The 20,980-nt window shown below is 35.8% G+C and overlaps 1 protein-coding gene across 1 annotated transcript in view; it reads left to right on the top strand.

Moving 5' to 3' along the window:
- The first annotated feature begins 203 nt into the window (after nucleotides 1-203).
- The window catches only part of LOC138705919 (juvenile hormone esterase-like), a 61,014-nt gene continuing 40,237 nt past the window's right edge, over nucleotides 204-20,980 (top strand). The window contains exon 1 of the mRNA XM_069834687.1: nucleotides 204-373. Within this exon, the coding sequence (XP_069690788.1) occupies nucleotides 367-373 (7 nt within the window). The 5' untranslated portion in view covers nucleotides 204-366. The remainder of the gene's footprint in view (nucleotides 374-20,980) is intronic.

Here is a 20,980-nt window from a genome sequence, read left to right as displayed (position 1 = left end):
AACGAGCGTGATCTTTCTCCATGCCGAGCCGAGACGTTAGGCAGGATGCGAAAAGCAAATGGAAGCGATCTAGAGAATGAGTGGACAATATTCGGGAGTCGAACAGTGGCTGGGTGCAGTGGGCCAAGGTCCCGCGTCCTTCAGGTAACAGGTGCCACTGTTGCGCGCGACTCTTCGCTGCGATGACGGGGCCGAGGAGGCGTGTCGCTGGAGCCGCTCCGCGCCGCCTTATAAATATCATTGCGGATTGCAATTTAATTCCAATAGTTGTTCAACTGAAAAGTTCGCAACCGCAGGAATCAGGTGAATAACCGCAATTTCGCATGTGCTACACAGCTAGCGACCAAGCTCGCAACACAGCTCACGATGCTAGGTAAGTTAGTATTCTGTATAAGCAGAAAAGAAATTTATTTATAATTCATCATTGGAGAACTGTTTTCAACATATATTACGGGGTAGGGTAGAAATTTTTACATTTCGTCAAAATTATCAATTTTTCATTTTCGTGCTTGAAAATACTTCAATATATTTTTCTTTCATAAAATATCATCAATTTTGTACTGCGAAAATTTTCAAGCCCATGCGGGGTAATAGGCCCATATAGTGCAAAGATATGCTAAGGTTAGTACATGTTTTTACGTTTGTATGCCATTTTTTCGATTTTCATTTTTTATTCGTGTTTCTGTGTATAGAATGCTCCTCGCATCTCAAATTTTGCCGTATCACTTTGAAACTTTCTGGATATCCTCATAAATGTATGTGAAATTGAATTTGCTCTGTATTTTAGTGTGAATTTTATATCGATGAATGTTAAAATATGGCGAAATAAAAGTTTAAAAAATGTTTGCTATAAATATATTAATCACGCAACAAAACCCAAAGCAATTCTTAATCATCTAAGTTTGTAGTAACTACTGACCAAATTTCAGTTCGAAGAACTAAATTTGCAACGTTCTTTCGATATTTCAAACGAAATTATTAAAATTTGTAAAAATACGAGTAGTCTATTTTGCGAAATTCCTTGCATATGCTACATAATATTTTGTATTGTACTTAGCGGTATTTTTAGTTATATTTAGCTGTATTTTTCATCTTGAAGATATTTCTTTCATTATTGTCATTTTTTTAATTGTATATTTGTAATTTTGTTACCTAGGTATTACGTTTTCCTTCTTTATAGGCCTACTGATATTTTTTCTGTTGTATTATTTTTTTCTGGATCATTTATGGTCACCTGGGATACCAGGCAGACAACTTTAATGGGTTAGGTACAGCTTACAGCAATAAAAGTTTGTAAAAATTCAACATTATCTTTCTCCATTACTGTATCTTGTACAATAATGAAAATTAATATGTATAAAACACTGCCCTTCTGCTATATGAATGAAATGTTTTTACGATTAAAAAAAATATTTACTTTTTTTTTTTTTTTTTTTTTCAAAATTCAGTTCACTGTGCAGTGATGAAGCGTTTCCCACATAACTAAAAAACTATACAGCATTCTGTGATGAAATGGTTTGTGTGTATTTATGCATATCATATCTAGAATATGATGCAAGATCACTTCTCTACCTTTGATGGATTGTCTGATAAAAAAATAAATTCCTTTAAAAATGGTCAAATATCAGTATTTTCTTCTAACACAAAATAAAAAAAATATTATTTACTAAAGAATGTAGCTGAAAGAGCATGATATTGTAAACACGAGTTTCAGCAATAAAATAAAAGAGAGAGAACATGAAGTTAACAAGTTTATGAGTTATAAGGGAAACGCTTCATCATTGCACAGTGAACTACTACCATTATGAATTTTGAAGAAAAAAAATATATATGAATAATTTTTTAAACGTAAAAATATTTTTATCATATAGCAGAAGGACAGTGTTTTACATTGCACTTACCAATTTTCATTATTGTACAAGATACAGTAATACTTACTTACTTACAAATGGCTTTTAAGGAACCCGAAGGTTCATTGCCGCCCTCACATAAGCCCGCCATCGGTCCCTATCCTGTGCAAGACCAATCCAGTCTCTATCATCATACCCCACCTCCCTCAAATCCACCTTAATATTATCCTCCCATCTACGTCTCGGCCTCCCTAAAGGTCTTTTTCCCTCCGGTCTCCCAACTAACACTCTATATGCATTTCTGGATTCACCCATACGTGCTACATGCCCTGCCCATCTCAAACGTCTGGATTTAATGTTCCTAATTATGTCAGGTGAAGAATACAATGCGTGCAGTTCTGTGTTGTGTAACTTTCTCCATTCTCCTGTAACTTCATCCCTCTTAGCCCCAAATATTTTCCTAAGCACCTTATTCTCAAACACCCTTAACCTATGTTCCTCTCTCAGAGTGAGAGTCCAAGTTTCACAACCATACAGAACAACCGGTAATATAACTGTTTTATAAATTCTAACTTACAAGATACAGTAATGGAGGAAAAAAATGTTTAATATTTCCAAAACTTTTTCTGCTGTAAGCTGTACCTAACCCCTTAAGTATTTATCCCCCTTGTGACAATAAAGAAATAATAAAAGCCTATTTGACCTATAGTGTTCAAATTTGGTATGATAGAACATAATAACTGTGATAAAAATTTGAAGAAGTTTACTTAAAAAAATTCAGCAGTTGAAAATTTCAGGCCTAATTCCCTTAATTATAAACTATATTATTTATGTAGGCCTACCTTAATTATAAACTGGATGACTGATCTTTTGAAATATTTATGTAGCTCTGATCAAGTACCGTAGCTCCGAGATGCAGGGTGTTTGGTCTTAGAATATCTGTATGGGATGAGTACTAGTTCGAGTCTTAGAAATTGTATCATAAAGTATTGGTCGGTGAATGGGACCGCTGCTCACACGGTATCGTGGTGAATTTGGAGAACTACAGTGTGTAGCTAAATAAGATTTTGTAAGTCATCGTTGTGACCACACATTAACACCGTACTGTTTCATAATCGTTCAGTTTCGCAGAGACAGCAGTCAGCTGGTGAAACTTTGGTCCTCTATGAGCTGCCGCAAAACGAACCAAGAGAATTGTATATAAACTATAAAAAATACAAATTATTATTTACGAAAAGTATATCATGTGGCCTGTATTGTACTTGCTGCTTGTATAGGGATATTCATAATACTGAGCATCTACAAAGAAAATTACTGTACAGACCCAGAAACAAAATTCAGGTGGCCCAAATATAATTTATAATAAATTTCTGAACAAATGTAGTTTCACAAAAATTCCTACAAAGTTATCTAAAGTATCGAGTTTTAATAGCGAAAAAACTGCCCACAATAAAACAGCACAAAATAATATATTTGAATAATTGAATCACTTCTGCTATTTGAGCTGTAATCTCTGTTGTTTACGACCTACGAATGTTGGAGAAAAACTTGCAAACTTCCACAGAACGTTAGGCATAACAAAGAAAAGCTTCCATGAAAAAGCTAGATTAGACACCACCATCAAATAAGGTGATGGCTTACTGATATATAGCTCACAGAAATGTGCACTATTATCGAAATAAAGTCTTAAAAATAATTAATTTGTCTAATAGACGCTGCTAATGATGAAATTCACATTTTGCTCTATGTTTGTCTACGACATTGAGATCTGGATCTTAAATAGAACTAGGAAAAATAAGTGTCATCAAGTTGACATATTTTCTTCTTGTATGTTTTATGCTTATGATATATGGATCATATGAGGAGACAAAGAGGAAGGCAGAAATTAGTAAAGACTGGAGAACACTGAGTTTGCAGTGAAAGACCTGCTCTTGGGCAGAACACTATGAATGAATGAATAAATGAATGAATGAATGAATGAATGTTTTACGCGTTTCAGAACTATTCATTTCCTCTATCATGTTGCAATTATAGCCTATTACTGTTCTGGGTATGTAACTTGAGCCGTTCATTTTTATTTAGGCAGCCCAAATTGCAGTAGAGATATGTGGGATGTATTTAATGTTTTTGCAGCCGAACTCGGGGGCGAGTATAACGTATACTAACATCATCACTTGACCTACGAATTTAGTTTTAGTGTGATAACTTTATGTTAATTATTTATTTTCTTTCGGCTTTCCGACTTTTATCCTAGTTGGATTTCTTTTGGATAATATTTTATCGAGTTACTTGCTCTTTCGCGTAGTTACAATAATATCATATCTTAATATGTAAGTTATATCCAGTCCCTCAAACTAACTTATTTAGTTTGATTCGAGATAAGCAACGGGCATATTAAGAATGTGTCTTTAAAGAACAGATAACGAAGAGTTTTAAAACAATTCATTTTATTCACTTCATGAAAAACGTTGTATTTAGACCGTGACGGACAATTTATGATCTAAGAAGCACGAGATCGACGACTACCCGCATGGAGTTGGACGACGTCGACTTATTCTGCTTGCTGTAACGTATTCTGTTGCTATCTTTCACTTTTGCTGTCACGAGTTTCAGAGATTCGAACCGTGAATGATTACCGACACTAGGATTCGAGCTTTTATAACCACTGCTGCGGAACATTCTGGTTCGTATGATGTTTCGATCGATTGCGTATTTCCGTTTTAAAGTAGTAGGTCTATTAACTTGAATCTTTTGGAATCACTTGGAATCGGAGTTCGGAATTAAGAAGTACAAAAGCAAGATCCGGGGATCGAATCCTCTCAGTCAGTCGAAAAATTCATACTAAACTAACTCTATAGCAAAGTCATGAAGTACCTCGAGAAATCCATGTAATAGGAATGACAATTTCTTTACTTAAACAATCAGTCTACCCATCTACGTTACAATTTGTTTCGTCTAAACTGGAGAATCCATATCTGAATGCAATTGATTTTTATCTCCAATTGCATTGTCTTGATACTGTATCATCATTACTCATGCGTTTGTAAACGACCTTGGATATTTAATCTATGATTAACGTTTCTTTTTTTCAATTAAAGAATATACAGGCTTTGTTTTGGTTTAACAACAGAGGTTGTAAAAACTCTACTATTACTGCAGGAAGTACAATGAAGCTCTTTTCACTAAAGGTAATGGCTACCTCGCATAGCCACGAGGCAACCAAAGTCTGCATATAATCTTGTCTTGGTAGGCTACTTAGGCTTCTGAGGATGTACAAAGCTGCTTATTTAATGTATCTATTCATCTTATACAAGAAAAAAATATAGGCTACAAATCATTTGGATAATTTCATGGCCTTTCGTCATTTTCTTTACTTCAAATAAAAGCCAAATAATATTTCTACTAAAATTATTATTACATTTCAATTATGTAATTTCCGGATCAATTAACTCTCTCAGATGTAATGAATAGGAATGAAATCCATACAACAGTTTGAGGAGAACCTTTGTATACCGACAGACGATATGGCCAAAATCACTTTTTCGATATCAGTAATGCTGAAAAATTATACAGCCGTAAAAATCTCAAAGTGGGTATTTTTCATCACTACAATACTCTACTTTTCACTTCGTTTAATGAGAAAGTAAACTGAGTGTTAAGATTATTTTTTATTACACGTTTTCCTAATATCACAATTCAGTTAATTTCTTATGTTCGGAATCACTTCAGTGTTCACACTTATCTCAAAGATACATAGATACATAGCCATGTATGAAAATTAACTTTCGTTATCTGCTTTACAGACAAAAAGCGTTCTTTATAATCCCAAAGTGTGATAATTTACTTCATGTAAACATTATACAGTTTAAGTGTAGGCCTATATATTTGTACTGTGTAGGTTATATGTAGAGACCGTAATCTTAACCACTACTCTTTGAAGTTGAGTGAGTACGGAGTTTATGCAATGAACCAAGTGACTTGACTAAGGGTAGAGGCGCGTGGTGATGTACGATGTAGGCTACGACTACTCCCACATCAAGGACGGGACCGTGTTGTGTATTACAAAAGAATAAACATAGTCTTTGCTGTAAACTTTTAACTTAAAATGCTACTGTTTCACAGGCACTACTCTTAATGGAAATGTTTAACCCTATATTACAATAATCTTTGATGTAAAATTTTAACTTAAAACACCGGTATAACTAGATAGATAGCTAGATAGATAGATAAGTGCATTTATTGATGCATAATAAATTATACAAACGCATGTACACAAGATCCTTCGCACGAGCCCGTACGGCCATTCGTGCTATAACTATGCACAGTTTGAATCTTCAAAGAAAACAAAAATAATACTACTAATAATAAAATAGTAAAACAACAGTTATTATGATTACTACCGTTATCATTAATTATCAAAATTACAACTAATCTAACTTCAAACCAAATTTCACAAAAATAATAAAAATAAAATAAATGTAAGATATGAAAAGAGAGAGAGAGAAAAAAGACACAGTGAAACATATATCACCGGTATAACTGTAACACAGGTACTGCCTTGAGTAAAATGTTTAAGCCTATATTACAACAATCTTTGTAAAATTTTAACTTAAAACACCGGTACAACTGTAACACAGGTACTGCCCTGAATGAAATGTTTAAACCTAGATTACAATAACCTTTGCTGTAAAATTTAACTTCAAGAACATTGCTAAACTGAAAGTATACTGTGCTTGTTTAGGAGAAAGGAATCTGTTGTAGAGTGACCCTGCAGTGCGCGTTACTTGTATTTGTGAGCAGGGTGTCTACTGTAGGACACGTGACGTGATGTATATCAACTTTTGTATCCCTGTGTCGTAGAAGTCTGCCGCCTGGGATCGGAACCAGTGTGTGACAGCCGTCTGCATCTGTCTGTTGATCCCACGGTATGACAAATGTCTCACTTCTGGTGGGGAATATGTTGAAAAATAGCGCAGCAAATCCTATATCTGTTCCAATAAATCTCTCCATGAAATTATGCTTTTTTATGTAAAATGCGCAGGAAAATCACTTTCTGGACAGCGTCGTAATTGCGGTCGTGTGGCCAAAATTTGTATAAGCACTTCTTCTGACATTATTAACATGGTGGAAGAAAAACAATTAACCTTTTTATCTGCCCTCATGAGAAGGTTTGCTTGTAAGCCAAGAAATTTTGTGCTTATACATATGAGATTATTTCCATTTAACCTAATAACATAGGAAAACTGACCACTATTATGTGTAATCAATTTGGCTAGACAAGTGTTATCATTCGAAATCTACTTTGATAAAAATGACAAAGCAACAGTACGTCTTCAACTTTATTTCGAGTACTACGACAAGTTATTTTCTTGTCTACAGTACATATGTGACTTTGCATTACATTCTTAATTTGACATGCAACTTAATTCTGATTGAAATATAATTTTAACTTTATAAAAATTTTCGTGTCTGAATTTTAGTAAAACTTATTCGTAAGAAACCTTGCAAAGACAAGATAAATAGAGCAATATAAAATTTCTTACGGTGAAATTGTAACCGTTACAACTAAAGTAACTAGCTAAGCCCTGTCTTATAACTTCTCGGCACCGCCTCTCCTGTCATATAAATTGAAATAGAAAAAGTGCCCTGTATTGTACAGGGACATCACTTTATTTTTACCAACATTTTTAACATTAACCTGGCTATACTCGGAAACACTGTTGCCTCCTTCCATTACAGGAGTTTGATATTACTAGTGCAATATGTAAACAAATCATTTTACTAGGTATAGGAGGAGAGAAAAGTAGTGTATCCATTTATGTTGTAGGGAAATACGATATTACGATTTTCAGTTTGATCATCACTTTTACGGAATTTATCAAAATACAGTAGAGTAGTAACATTTTTTTTTTTCAAAAACTCAACTTTTCAGGCGGCTATGTTCGTTATGTAATGTCTACTTTATGTAGCATATTAATTATTGATGTTAACATACAATATAGAGAGTGCATTTAAATTGAGGGGGTCATAAGTAAAAGGCTGTAAGTGCACTTAAGTTACTTTTGAGAAAATGGGGTTTAAATATTTAAGCTTTCGTAAAATCGGTGAAATTTTTATTTAAATTTTAATGTGTGATGCGATTAAAATATCCCTTTGCCACTAAAATTTTAGATACTTTTTCTTACACTGGATGCACTTAACTCATGTTATTACAAATGTCACTAGCATTCCTTTGCTTCTAGCCACCTAAATTCAAAAAAAGCTTATCTGAATTTTTAAACAAGTTGCTGAAAATGGTTGCCGTTCATTATAATGCAGGCTTCAATTCAGTACGCATATTATTAAAACATTTTGAAGCATATTCTCTGAAATTGAATTTATCGTTTCTTGAATATAATTTTTAGTACGATATTATTAATATACCTAGGTTCTTTCCTCTATAGAAAACGCAATCATATTTATGAAACACACTATACACTGCAGTGTTTACTTCACTGCTTGAAGACTTCGAATGCAACAGCGGCCGTAAGTTTGTGTGTCTGACGGGAGCAAGGACATTAGTGAAGGGGTGGGAGTGAAGTACATTCAGAAATGCAGGTACAATAAAAATGCAAGTAAAAATAAAATGATGTCCCTGTATAAGTAACTCAATATAATACACTGCCTAACTGTATCTTGAAGTGCAATGCTAACTGCCGAGGAGAATCTGGACCAGGCTAATTGGCTTCATATTATCGCAATGTTATGTTTATTTTGACGTAATCTTCGACAATTTCCATATACCAATGTGTAAACAAATCGCTATCTATGTAGAACATTCAATGTGAATCTCGCGAGAACTAATCAGCTCGCTTTCTGTTTGAGAACACAATTTGCATAACAAATTTGAATCACGGAAATTTTTCTTGAAAGAAAATGATCAATTCGACTATATCCATCCATTAGTACACCATAACAAAGTAATGCCGAGTAGGGGAAACAAACTTTCGTAATTTCTTGCCGAACGTTTACTATAAATTACATCCAAGAGACCGGATTCGAACCTCTGCTGAGAGCGATATCGTTAGTATTACTCGTACATCGTTTTGTTTATTCAATTGTCTGAAAATAGGTTTAAACCTCACCAATAAGCCATCACTCATGAGGTAACTAAGCCACGAGATAAGGAGACCAGTTCCTTTCCCCCCTAGACCGCATACATCGCTGACTAGTAACATATTAGACTGATTAGACTTCAGATGTATTCAAACAATTGTTCTTCCTCTAACACACATCGTCAAATGAGATGTACTGCCTGATAATGCAGCAGCAGTAGGCCTATTTCATTTAACAACGTTTTCAACTGCAGAGGCCATTCAGCGTTGAAATTCAAGATGGACGAGGAGAAAACCGACGAATTTTGCTTAGAGCCATCTATCAGACACAGCATTCTCATATCCGTACTTGACGTAAATATACAACACAGACCACTCAGCTTCAATTTTTTCCGTGGAATTTAACTCCTTTTAAAATGCATCACATCGACCGGCTTTGAACCTGAGAAACTCGGATCTAACGGCCAGCAGGAAAACCTTAAGACCATCATGACGACGTTCTCCTAGTAATCATCTTCATATTTACCAGAGTTTAACAAGTCCTAAAATTCATCTTCGCTTCTTCGGGCATCATTTGCGCTACTCGTCAATGGTTAATCAGTCCTCATTTTATTTTTCAACTCTTCCGGTAACCATATTTGTTACTTACCATGGTTCTATGAGTCTTAATATTCAACTTCCCCTCTTTAGGCAAAATATTCCTTACTTTATAGAGTTAATGAGTCCTAATATTCGTCTTTACCTCCTCCGGTAATCACATTCGTTGCTTATCTGGGTTTAATGAGTCCTAATATTCAACTTCACCTCTTCAGGCAACATATTCCTTACTTTAGAGAGTTAACGAGTACTTCGCCTTCACCTCATCCGGTAATCGCATTTGTTAATTGTCTCGAGTTAATGAGTCCTAATATTCGTCTTCACCTCTTCCGGTAATCGCATTTGTTACTTGTCTCGGATTAATGAGTCCTAATATTCATCTTTACCTCTTCCGGCAATCCCATTTGTTACTTGTCTCGGATTAATGAGTCTAATATTCGTCTTCATCTCTTCCGGTAATTGTATTTGTTACTTGTCTCGGGTTAATGAGTCCTAATATTCGTCTTCACCTCTTCCGGTAATCGGATTTGTTACTGGTTTCGGGTTAATGAGTCCTAATATTCGTCTTCACCTCTTCCGGTAATCGTATTTGTTACTTGTCTCGGGTTAATGAGTCCTAATATTCGTCTTCACCTCTTCCGGTAATCGGATTTGTTACTGGTTTCGGGTTAATGAGTCCTAATATTCGTCTTCACCTCTTCCGGTAATCGTATTTGTTACTTGTCTCGGGTTAATGAGTCCTAATATTCGTCTTCACCTCTTCCGGTAATCGTATTTGTTACTTGTCTCGGGTTAATGAGTCCTAATATTCGTCTTCACCTCTTCCGGTAATCGTATTTGTTACTTGTCTCGGGTTAATGAGTCCTAATATTCGTCTTCACCTCTTCCGGTAATCGGATTTGTTACTCGTCTCGGGTTAATGAGTCCTAATATTCGTCTTCACCTCTTCCAGTAATCGTATTTGTTACTTGTCTCGGGTTAATGAGTCCTAATATTCGTCTTCACCTCTTCCGGTAATCGGATTTGTTACTTGTCTCGGGTTAATGAGTCCTAATATTCGTCTTCACCTCTTCCGGTAATCGTATTTGTTACTTGTCTCGGGTTAATGAGTCCTAATATTCGTCTTCACCTCTTCCGGTAATCGGATTTGTTACTGGTCTCGGGTTAATGAGTCCTAATATTCGTCTTCACCTCTTCCGGTAATCGTATTTGTTACTTGTCTTGGGTTAGTGACTCATAATATCCGTCTTCACCTCTTCCGGTAATCGTATTTGTTACTTGTCTCGGGTTAATGAGTCCTAATATTCGTCTTCACCTCTTCCGGTAATCGGATTTATTACTGGTCTCGGGTTAATGAGTCCTAATATTCGTCTTCACCTCTTCCGGTAATCGTATTTGTTACTTGTCTCGGGTTAATGAGTCCTAATATTCGTCTTCACCTCTTCCGGTAATCGGATTTGTTACTGGTCTCGGGTTAATGAGTCCTAATATTCGTCTTCACCTCTTCCGGTAATCATATTTGTTACTTGTCTCGGGTTAATGAGTCCTAATATTCTTCACCTCTTCCGGTAATCGTATTTGTTGCTTGTCTCGGGTTAATGAGTCCTAATATTCGTCTTCACCTCTTCCGGTAATCGCATTTGTTACTTGTCTCGGATTAATGAGTCCTAATATTCGTCTTCATCTCTTCCGGTAATCGCATTCGTTACTTGCCAGGGTTTTACAAGTTCCAATATTCTCATTCATATCATAAGCTCATTATTATACGCATCACTTTTCTTGAGTTGCGAGTCCTAATATTCGTCTCCACTTCATCTGGCAATATTCTGCTTTGCTTGCCTGCATCCTAAGAGTCCTAATATTCACATTCATAACTTAAGCCTAGTGTATTCATTACTTTTCTTGGGTTAACGAGTCTTATTATTCGTCTTCATTAATTGCCAGCATTCTAGTAGTCTTAATATTAATATTCATATTCATATCTTCTAGTAATCATATACATTACTTGTCATAGTATCAATACATTTCAACAGTTCAAAGTAATGGTTAAAAAATTCCATCACTGGCTTCAATGCCGTTTCCCGCTATTCTGACAACTATTAGTGTTGTTCTTCTGAGGTCATCTTGTTTTTATGAGGGCAGCACTATTCATAATTCAAGCAATCAATTCTGCAGTTCCTGGGAAAAGTGACATAAGTCAGTTTCCACAAACCTTTTTTGATCATTTATTGACAACTTACACTGGTTTATGTCGATCTGATTTTTTTCTGTATGAATTATTGTAATGGGAGGAATAGTTATGTCTCTTTTTCCAAGCGAGCAGATGTTGCGTAAGTTGTCAATAAATTATCAAAAAAGGTTTGTGGAAACTGACTTATGTCACTTTTCCCAGGCACTGCAGAATTCGCCTTTTGTGTTTGCTTTGTTTTTATACACTTCGAATTTTATTCACCCCGCTGACAAAAATTGATAGGAGTGAGGTCTGCGGACCTTGGTGACCAGTAAGTGTGACCACCACGAACGATCTACCTTTCAGGGAATGTCAGATTTAGATGTGTGACCTGATAGCTAAAGTGTACAGGGGCTCCAACATGCTGGAAGAACAAGCACATCCTTGTAACCAAGGGAACCCCCTGCGACATCACTGAAAGCTTGTTTTGCAGAAAGTGTAAGAAGCTGCGCTTTGTAAAACGATTCGTAAGACAGCAGTCCTAATCAACTGATCGTCAGTCACACCGCACCACACATTCAGGCTCGTTATTCGTAACACTCAAACAGCTACCGGTATATCTTCACACTAGAGTTGAATAACGAGCGAGAATGCAAGACTAATAGCGCCCTCAAAGCCGAAAACCCGCACGACAATATTACCTACGTCGTTGATGGAAAGACTGCTTGTGAATGAATCAAGCGAGCGTTCAGGACATCGGAAGTAGTCAAATCTCAAACATCATGCAGCCTTGAATTTTTTTCCCGTTTGTTTGAAATCAAGTGTACAATCTCAAGTAAAAAACGTATTAACGGTTTATTTAACGATATGTTTAATGTCTCTTAGAAAAGTAAATTTATTTGAGAACTGTTTTTTTTTTCTATTTATATAACCATAAGGAATATCTGATAATAGAATCAAAACATTTTGATAACTATGATACTGTTTTGTCTTTTTGTATCAATTGAATATCTCTAATGTTATTTATTTCGATTATGTATGTTATTCAATGAATCTCCCGGTTCCTTAAAAGTTATTTGTAACTAAGTATGTATGTTATTCGAAGTTACGAAATATTTCCACGTCGATCAAATGCTATTTCGAGAATGATAAGCAAGACTCGAAGAGCACGAGCGTTAGGAGACGAGATACGATAGACAAGTGCAACGAACACAACGAGCGAGAGCGGCCGTTAGTTTTGTTCATCTCTACTTCACACCCATTGAAAATTGAACACATGTTTACATCAAACTTTTTGACTCAGATAGTCCATAGTACCACTCCCTAAAATATTTACAATTCCTCTTGAATCATCCTGATATTTCTATCAGGTAATTATTTGTATGTATCTGTTTTACTGTAACATCGTTTCTAGAAAAGTCAATGTCGTGAAACAATGTGACGAAATTTTCTTCTGAGAGACAAGGCCGGAAAACTTCTTGTTTCCTGTCTGTTTGTTCATTCGTTCACCTCCCTAGCTTCTGAGAATCGATAGATCGAAAAATAAAATAGGAAGTGCACGTAACAAGGTAACAATTTCACGCGCATTCTACCGTAATATTGATAGCTACCTTTATCATATACTGTTTTTTTCAGTCATTTATGCTCAAATAGATTATAGTTCAAGAGAAAATGCCGTTTTATGGGGCTATGCAGTGTTGGTAAGACATATTATGATGTTCATGATGATTAATATCATAGTCATGAATGTGATTAATATGAAGATGGTGCTTCAGCTTTATTCCTTCTTCTTCTTTTTGTGGTAGTGATGGTGATAGTTGGTACATTAGAAATAAATGTTTAAATAGTAGCTTGCGTTAGGCCAGTATCTATCAGCGAGAAGCTAATGCACGATACGATTTTCACATATATTTTACATCACTTTCAGTCATCTTTCCACTCCGGATATCTCACAGCGTATTGATTTGTGCTCGCCCTAATATTTTGCACTGTTCTCATTTTTATTTTATTTGTCTCATGAAATTTTGGTCAATGTAAGGGATCGGTGCCCACCGAGCATCGTATTGAATTTGGGAAGCTACAATAGGTAGCGCAATCCGGTTTCAAAAACCGCTACGACGCGACGGCTGGAGGAGTATCGTGCTGATCACATGTTACCCCGTACCGGTTGAATAATCGTTCATCTCTGCTGAGGCATGTAGACATTAGAGTAGCAAGCGTTTTGGCACTTCACGGGCTCTCGCGCCCAGGATGATTACTATTATCATTACTATTTATTTATTTATTTACTAGTTAGACGTCTCTGCAGCTTTTAATAAAGACACTGGTTCACAGAGGTGGGTCTGTCTGTCTGCACAGCAGGGAACCTAGTGAGAAGGAAAACAACTGGTCATTAAAGACTGAACTTTTCCTATTCTCAACTTTTAGACGACAGAATCTATCTTAGTCTTCGGGTAAAAAGTGGAGTGATATGGGTATCCTGTTCGTTTAGGTCGTTACAAACAGCTAAATCTGACTGAAACATTTTTAATATCTTCTAAATAATGTAGCATTACCTTCTTCCTCTTTTAGATCAACTAACCGATAAATTTAGTGCAGGCTCTCTGAATTAAGAACAAGACTGTGTTAGGTTTCAAAAATTCAAGACACGAGATTCCGGACTTTAATTCTCTTCCAAAGGAAGCCATGTTCAGAAAGTTTATCTGCCCTTAAAAATCCACTGCTCATGAATAAACTTCGAACCTAAGCTTAACAACAAGTATGGTAAAATCTACATCACCGATGATAACTTCATTCTTTATTAGCTTCTTTCTTTAACTATATAAATAATCCAGGTAATATCACAGTCTAGTATATACAGTCACGAAGCTTGAATTGTGAGGGTGCTAGGAACAATAGACTGTGCCGGTACTATTTCGCATTGTCTGTAATGAGGCGATAGTAGCGATCCGAGTGGTTAGCAACTATCTATGGATGCATATTTACTACGTATTGAGCTTCGTGACTGTATATACTAGACTGTGGTAATATGGTGATATTGCAGCAAACGTCTAATAAAAATAACAGAGCAAAGCTTTCCTTTTGTTATAATCACAATTAAAAATAGATGAATGGAAGGAAATAGAGCCTATATAGAGTTTATCATTAAGTGAACAACATCGATGAAATTGATATAACTGCGAAACAACTTGATCAATCAAGATGAACTAAGCTTCTGTGGAATGAGCCAACAATGGGATTTCGTCTTCACATGTGGATTTTCTGTTGTCCATATTCCAAAATTACTTAAAGTGGGCCTCATCTGTCCACAGTATTAGAGATAGCCAATCTGATTCAATTTCTCAGTTAATACATAGGCTATAACGAAAAGTTGTACCTCTTTCTATAATCAACTTTCTTCAATTCAATTATAATTTGCAGTTTATAACGATACATTTTCAGAAAATAACGTAACGTTTTCCAAACAATTCTTGCTTAATACATTAGCACTGCTCACTGATAATGGCTTCCTCTACGTAGGTTTTCGTTTCCAAGAAGAACCTCTGCAACTTGAATATCACCAATTCTTGGTCTTTCATTTTGCCATGAACTAGACCATTTTCTTCATTAATGCACGATAAGAAAGCAGATGCACTTTGTCCGAAATAATTTAAGGGAGGCGGTGAGTGTAATTTCTATTTTATACATTTTTTAAGATAAAGGCTTGATTTGTTGTCCATACTCCTACTGATATCGGCAATGATGTATTTAAGGTTAATTTATAGGTTCAGTAGTTTAAAATTTATTTAAATTAAAAAATGATTTGAATATTTTCCAAATTTTTCATCCTTCCCAAATTTCAAGTACGGTATTATGTCAGAAATATTTGATCTCTTTGAAAAGTGCCTATGTTCTCACATTTTTTTTAGTTTTACCTTGTAAATACAGGGGAGGGAAATTAAACATTGACATATTCACATTCAAATGTATAAAATTTACGGAGTGCATGCACACATTATATTTCTTTATTAAAAGCACTATTTCCTTTTTTAAAAAATGTCAATATAACTTTGTTACGTATAATTTAAAAACAAGCATAATTTCGAGGGAAAAATTGTCCCGGGGCCGGGCATCGAACCTGGGACCTTTGGTTTAACGTACCAACGCTCTACCAACTGAGCTACCCGGGAACTCCACCCGACACCGATCCAATTTTTCCCTCTATATCCACAGACCTCAAAGTGGGCTGACAACCGTCAAGCAACCAACTTCGAGTGCACACTAACTCTGTGTGACTTAAATTGTGGTTTTCTGTTGACGAACAGTGACGTGTATTATGCAAATCAAGATTTCATGTATAACTCCCTGTAAAGTTGATTTGAATAATTTGAATGTCAACAGAAAACCAAAATCGGTGTCGGGTAGAGTTCCCGGGTAGCTCAGTTGGAAGAGCGTTGGTACATTAAACCAAAGGTCCCGGGGTTCCATGCCCGACCCCGGAACAATTTTTCCCTCGAAATTATTCAAATCAACTTTACAGGAAGTTATACCTGAAATCTTGATTTGCAAAAACAAACAGAAAATATTTCAGCTTCCTAGCCTAACATTTGTGCAATCCTTAACAATGTGAATGCAAAGAAGAGCGGCAAAAAAAAGGTCCGGAAAATGAGTTTAAAAGATTGTATGCATTTAAATTCAATGAGTGCAGTCTTCTTGAAGATTGCATAATTAATTACCTTCGTAGGATCCTAAAATTTTGTCAAAATGTAAAGTAGCCATCATAGGTTCATTCTTCTACAAAAAAAAAAAAGAAATAAACATAGAAAATAAAATGAAAAATTTGATTTCTGACCAAAAGATAACAAATTTTCATCCGTCTCCTCAAATCAGGCAGTGAAGTTTCTACCAAATCCATGATAGCACCTATTCTTCCTTGAAGTTAAAGGTAAATCACATTACGTTTTATAAATCTAAGATAGTTTTTACTATACCAATTACCGACAGAAAGTAGTCAAAATTAGCACTCTTGACATAATATTCAAATAAATCACAGTTCTTCGGTAATAGTATATGTGTAACTATACGGATTATGAAAGTATTACAACATGAATACATAATATAAAATAAATTGTACAAGTCCATAAAAGATAAATGATTTTATTTTCATACTACACACCATTATAACTTATAATATCCAACCTAGGGGTAACTAAATAAACTCGTGATGAGAGGCGTGGATTCGAATCCCGGTTAGGCTGATTACCTTCTTGGGGATTTTCCGATTTTTTCCCAACAGCAAGGCGAATATCAGGTAATACATACCGAATTTTTGGACTCTTCTCTCCAAAATACCATTTCACTATCATCAATTTCCCTGACGCTAAATAACACTGTAGATGAAAAAGTATCGTTAATTAAATGTTCTAAAAAAATTGTGCATTTGTCGCTGAAAAATGTTATACTCTTGGCTTTCGATACCAATACGGAAAAAAGAAAAATTTTCTAAATTTACACGCGCAATAGATACTAAAATAATTGTTCTTCCTGTAACTATTATCGTGAAATGAAGGATCACTTTCTTAATAAATCTAAAGTATGAAAAATGTAGAATATCTGATAAATTGTGTACAAACAGATGCACAATTTTCAAAGGATATCATTTCTATATCTGTTTCAAAGTAATATGTTAAATTATAAGGTACGTATTTTAAATACGAATTTAAATTCTAGTCTGCCGTTGTTATTATGTGGATAGCACCTGCATTTCTCGACCAAGCGGACCGATGTTCGATTTCCGGCGTCGGGAAATTTATCTTCCGTCCACTAGGCTGAGTGTTTGTCCTTTGTCTTGTGATTGTCCTGTAATTAATGTGTCTGCTGATCCTGTGCCATATTAATCCTATGACCAAGCAACCACGCACTTGTGAGATGTTTAGTGTGTGATTCAGTGATTCTTTCTCCCCTACCCGCAGTGACGTGTAAGACGGAAAATGGGGAAGTTAAACCGACTAAGAAAGAAGAAAGAAAAATTTTAAATGTTTGGTATTACGTTAATTTTTTATAATTATACCAAAATTAGCAGAAATCTGTGAGACAAGTCGAGTCAGGTTCTGGACCGTGAGCGAGGACGCTCTTTTTTATGTCGCAGTTTGAGCTCCTTGGCAACGCAATGTGCATACAAGGCCTTGGCCTCAAAGCGTTCTGCTCTGTACGCTAGATTCCGCTGGCACGTGGACTTCCTGAAGAGGTTGTGAAAGGACGTGGTTCAGGAAATGATTTTTGAATTTCGACCACAAGACAACGAATTTTTGCAATCATTTTCCTGCCTCCAGATTCCGTGAAGGCCAGACAGGATGAAACATTACGAAACATATATGTCTATTCTTAAAATATAATGAGCAAGAGAGAGAATATAAGGAAACAATTTTCAAGTAACATCAAAATTACAGGTTACAATATAATGTATGCAAGTACAAATTACCTCAAATCTTGCGCCTAATTTTAATTAAATCCCAAACTAAGATACCGCCATTTCGTCACGAAAATGTCAGGTATACAATATGAAAAAAAGATGCGACTTTATATTTCATGTAACTTGTTATTGTTGTCTATAAAATAATTATAGTATGCAATAACCATTAAATATTCTAAATAGCAAGAATGGAATTGTGGGACATAGAGTGGCCCATATATTAAAAACCAATTTATTAACACTGAGCACTTTTGATTTGGAAAAAAAACTGGTAATATACTTTTGGATTAATAATAACCTGCACAAATACATTATTATCTTCACTGAGGATGTTTTTAGTTATTGCACTCAAGGCAGACAGGTAAACTATGATTCTTGCAAACAAATTTCCCACACTCGCTGCAAATAACAGTGGTTTTGGTGTCCTACATGAGTAACAGTACATAAAATTACATAAAAAGAATACTGGCGTAAGATATGCCCCAAGCACAGCGGTACACACAGGATACATCTCACTAGTGCTAGGTCAAAGCAGCTACTGAAACAAGCTACACTCAAACTAAAAGTCACGTAGGTTGTCATTAATCAGAGCTTCCAACATTAACTTGCGAAAGAAATAACATACGCTGGGGCACTATAACCCCACTGTTCCATTCCAGGACTTGTGTTCAGGAACGAATTCTGCGTGTAGGCCTACATTTTGAGACGCCTATATTTCCGATCTTTTAGGTCCCTAACTTGTGTAATTTATGTTCTGTTTTCGTTGCTTGATTTCTTTAACATTTGGAGTTATACTGGATTTGAACATAAATCCTGGTGGATATCTTTAAGCCCTAAATATTTTCTCTGAAAAAGTTTTCAACTGGAGGTTGACTGCAATGGAACGACTTCTAGCTAGCCCGTGTGGATTTGGAAATGCGTCTAGCTTGAGGGTTAGCGAAATAGATCTTGAAAGGTCGCAGTACTGACACTGAGATCAGATAGAAGCCAGCTGTGTATCTCAGGAGGTAACGAGTTTGCGTGCTGATCCGGAGCGGCACTTGGCGTGGGTTCGAATCCTCCTTAGGTTGACTACCTGGTTGTGATGTTTTCCGAGTATTCCCCAATTCTAAGACAATTGCCAGGTAATATCTGGGGAATCCTCGGACTCCTCCCGCAAAATACAATCTATTTATCGCCAATTCCATCGACTCTAAATAACCTAGTACAGCATCATTAAATAACAGACCAAAAAATTCAAAGTAATAAGCAGGCTTCGAGACTTGGGACCCGATACAATAACATTACTGTGCATGTACTATAGATTGTTGACTCGCTGCAGGTAGTGAAAGGTAGAGATGTGTTGAGGTAACAACGTTGCTATTTAGAATAGAGTACGGTAGTATGGGGAACGCACACACATGTACATTCTGAAAGTAAATATACATTACACAATGACAATGTGAAAAGCATTTATTCTCCTGTCTTTTATAAGCATTTTTGTTTAATTATTATACACAGTGTTAATGGTGGAAATAAACATGTCGCAATTTTAATTTCTTCATTTATCCTATTGATCGTCTTTAGGAAGTGCAGTTACAGTACCGAATTGAAATGTACTACAAGATACATTCTCAGTGTCTCAAACGTAAATCTTTTTCGGTTATCTGCCAAACAAAGTTTTTACTGTGAAAAGCTGCGCTCTAAGTCGCATGACGTGATAGGAGCAAAAGGGAAAAACCTAACATCATTGTAGTCTCTAAGAGACAGTCCTTTATTCTCGGGTGACTCTATGTCCATTAATTTCCTGTTTATATTATACAATGTTCCATATCCGTTATTTTTACATAAAATTGATTTCCACTTCTGTTTTACACGTTCAGTAACCGGTGTACTTGGTGTCTCATTAATTCTCTGTGTCATTTTCTCAACTAATTTGAGGGTTTCCGGCATCTCTTGCTCTGACTTTTCTAACCGTGTAATAGTTTCAGACACAGTTTGAGAAGAGGTTTGTATGAAAACCAAATTATTCGTCAGAACCTTCAAATCCAGAGCGTTTTCCTTTGCGTATCTATTGGCATTCATTATACAGTACCCCCACCCACTGTACGCTTCACCACTATACTCAGTACGCCGTTATGCGCATTTCCCACTGAACTGCTCTATTGGGTCCAAAGTCTCGAAGCCTGGTAATAAGTGAGACCTCTTTACCTTTTATTCGCTTCCCCATCGTACTCTCTCCTTCCACCCCTATACTCCAGTTTGACAAGAATAAAAGCACTATGCGAGCGACTACTACACAGTAGGATTGTGTTCATGAATCACGTTAAATTAACGAATTTCCTTCCACTATCAAACGTGTAGGCTATCCTATACACAATGTCTCATCATTCACGTTCTCGACCTTCAAACCATATTTACGCGATCGTTCCAACCATGCTCTTTAAACATAGCCATATTGACATATGACCATGAGTTATAATATGTTAGGGACACGAGCAAAAATAAAAAAAGAAAGAATGTTGGATTATATAATACTAGTTGCATGGCCATCTTCGTCATAGTAGTTTTTTTGTCAGTGTGTCAAGGTTGAGGATCCTGTTTTGATTTAAATATTAGTTTCAAAAGAGAAGATAGTTCGTGACAGCCATACAGCTTCTTAGGATGCAACATTGAAAAACTTTATGTTCATTATATATGAAACGAATATACCAGTGTACGTCCTATAACAGAATATCGATAACCCATATTGCATCGATTTAACTTCTGAGTAGTATCAAATTCTACATATACAAATACTTTCTATCTGAGGAGGTATGAATACATTTCTTTACGTGAT

Source organism: Periplaneta americana, chromosome 9 (assembly GCF_040183065.1).
Source record: "Periplaneta americana isolate PAMFEO1 chromosome 9, P.americana_PAMFEO1_priV1, whole genome shotgun sequence".
Taxonomy (NCBI): domain Eukaryota; kingdom Metazoa; phylum Arthropoda; class Insecta; order Blattodea; family Blattidae; genus Periplaneta; species Periplaneta americana.
The sequence above is the reverse complement of the archived record's forward strand: the minus strand, read 5'-3'. Positions and strand labels throughout refer to the sequence as shown.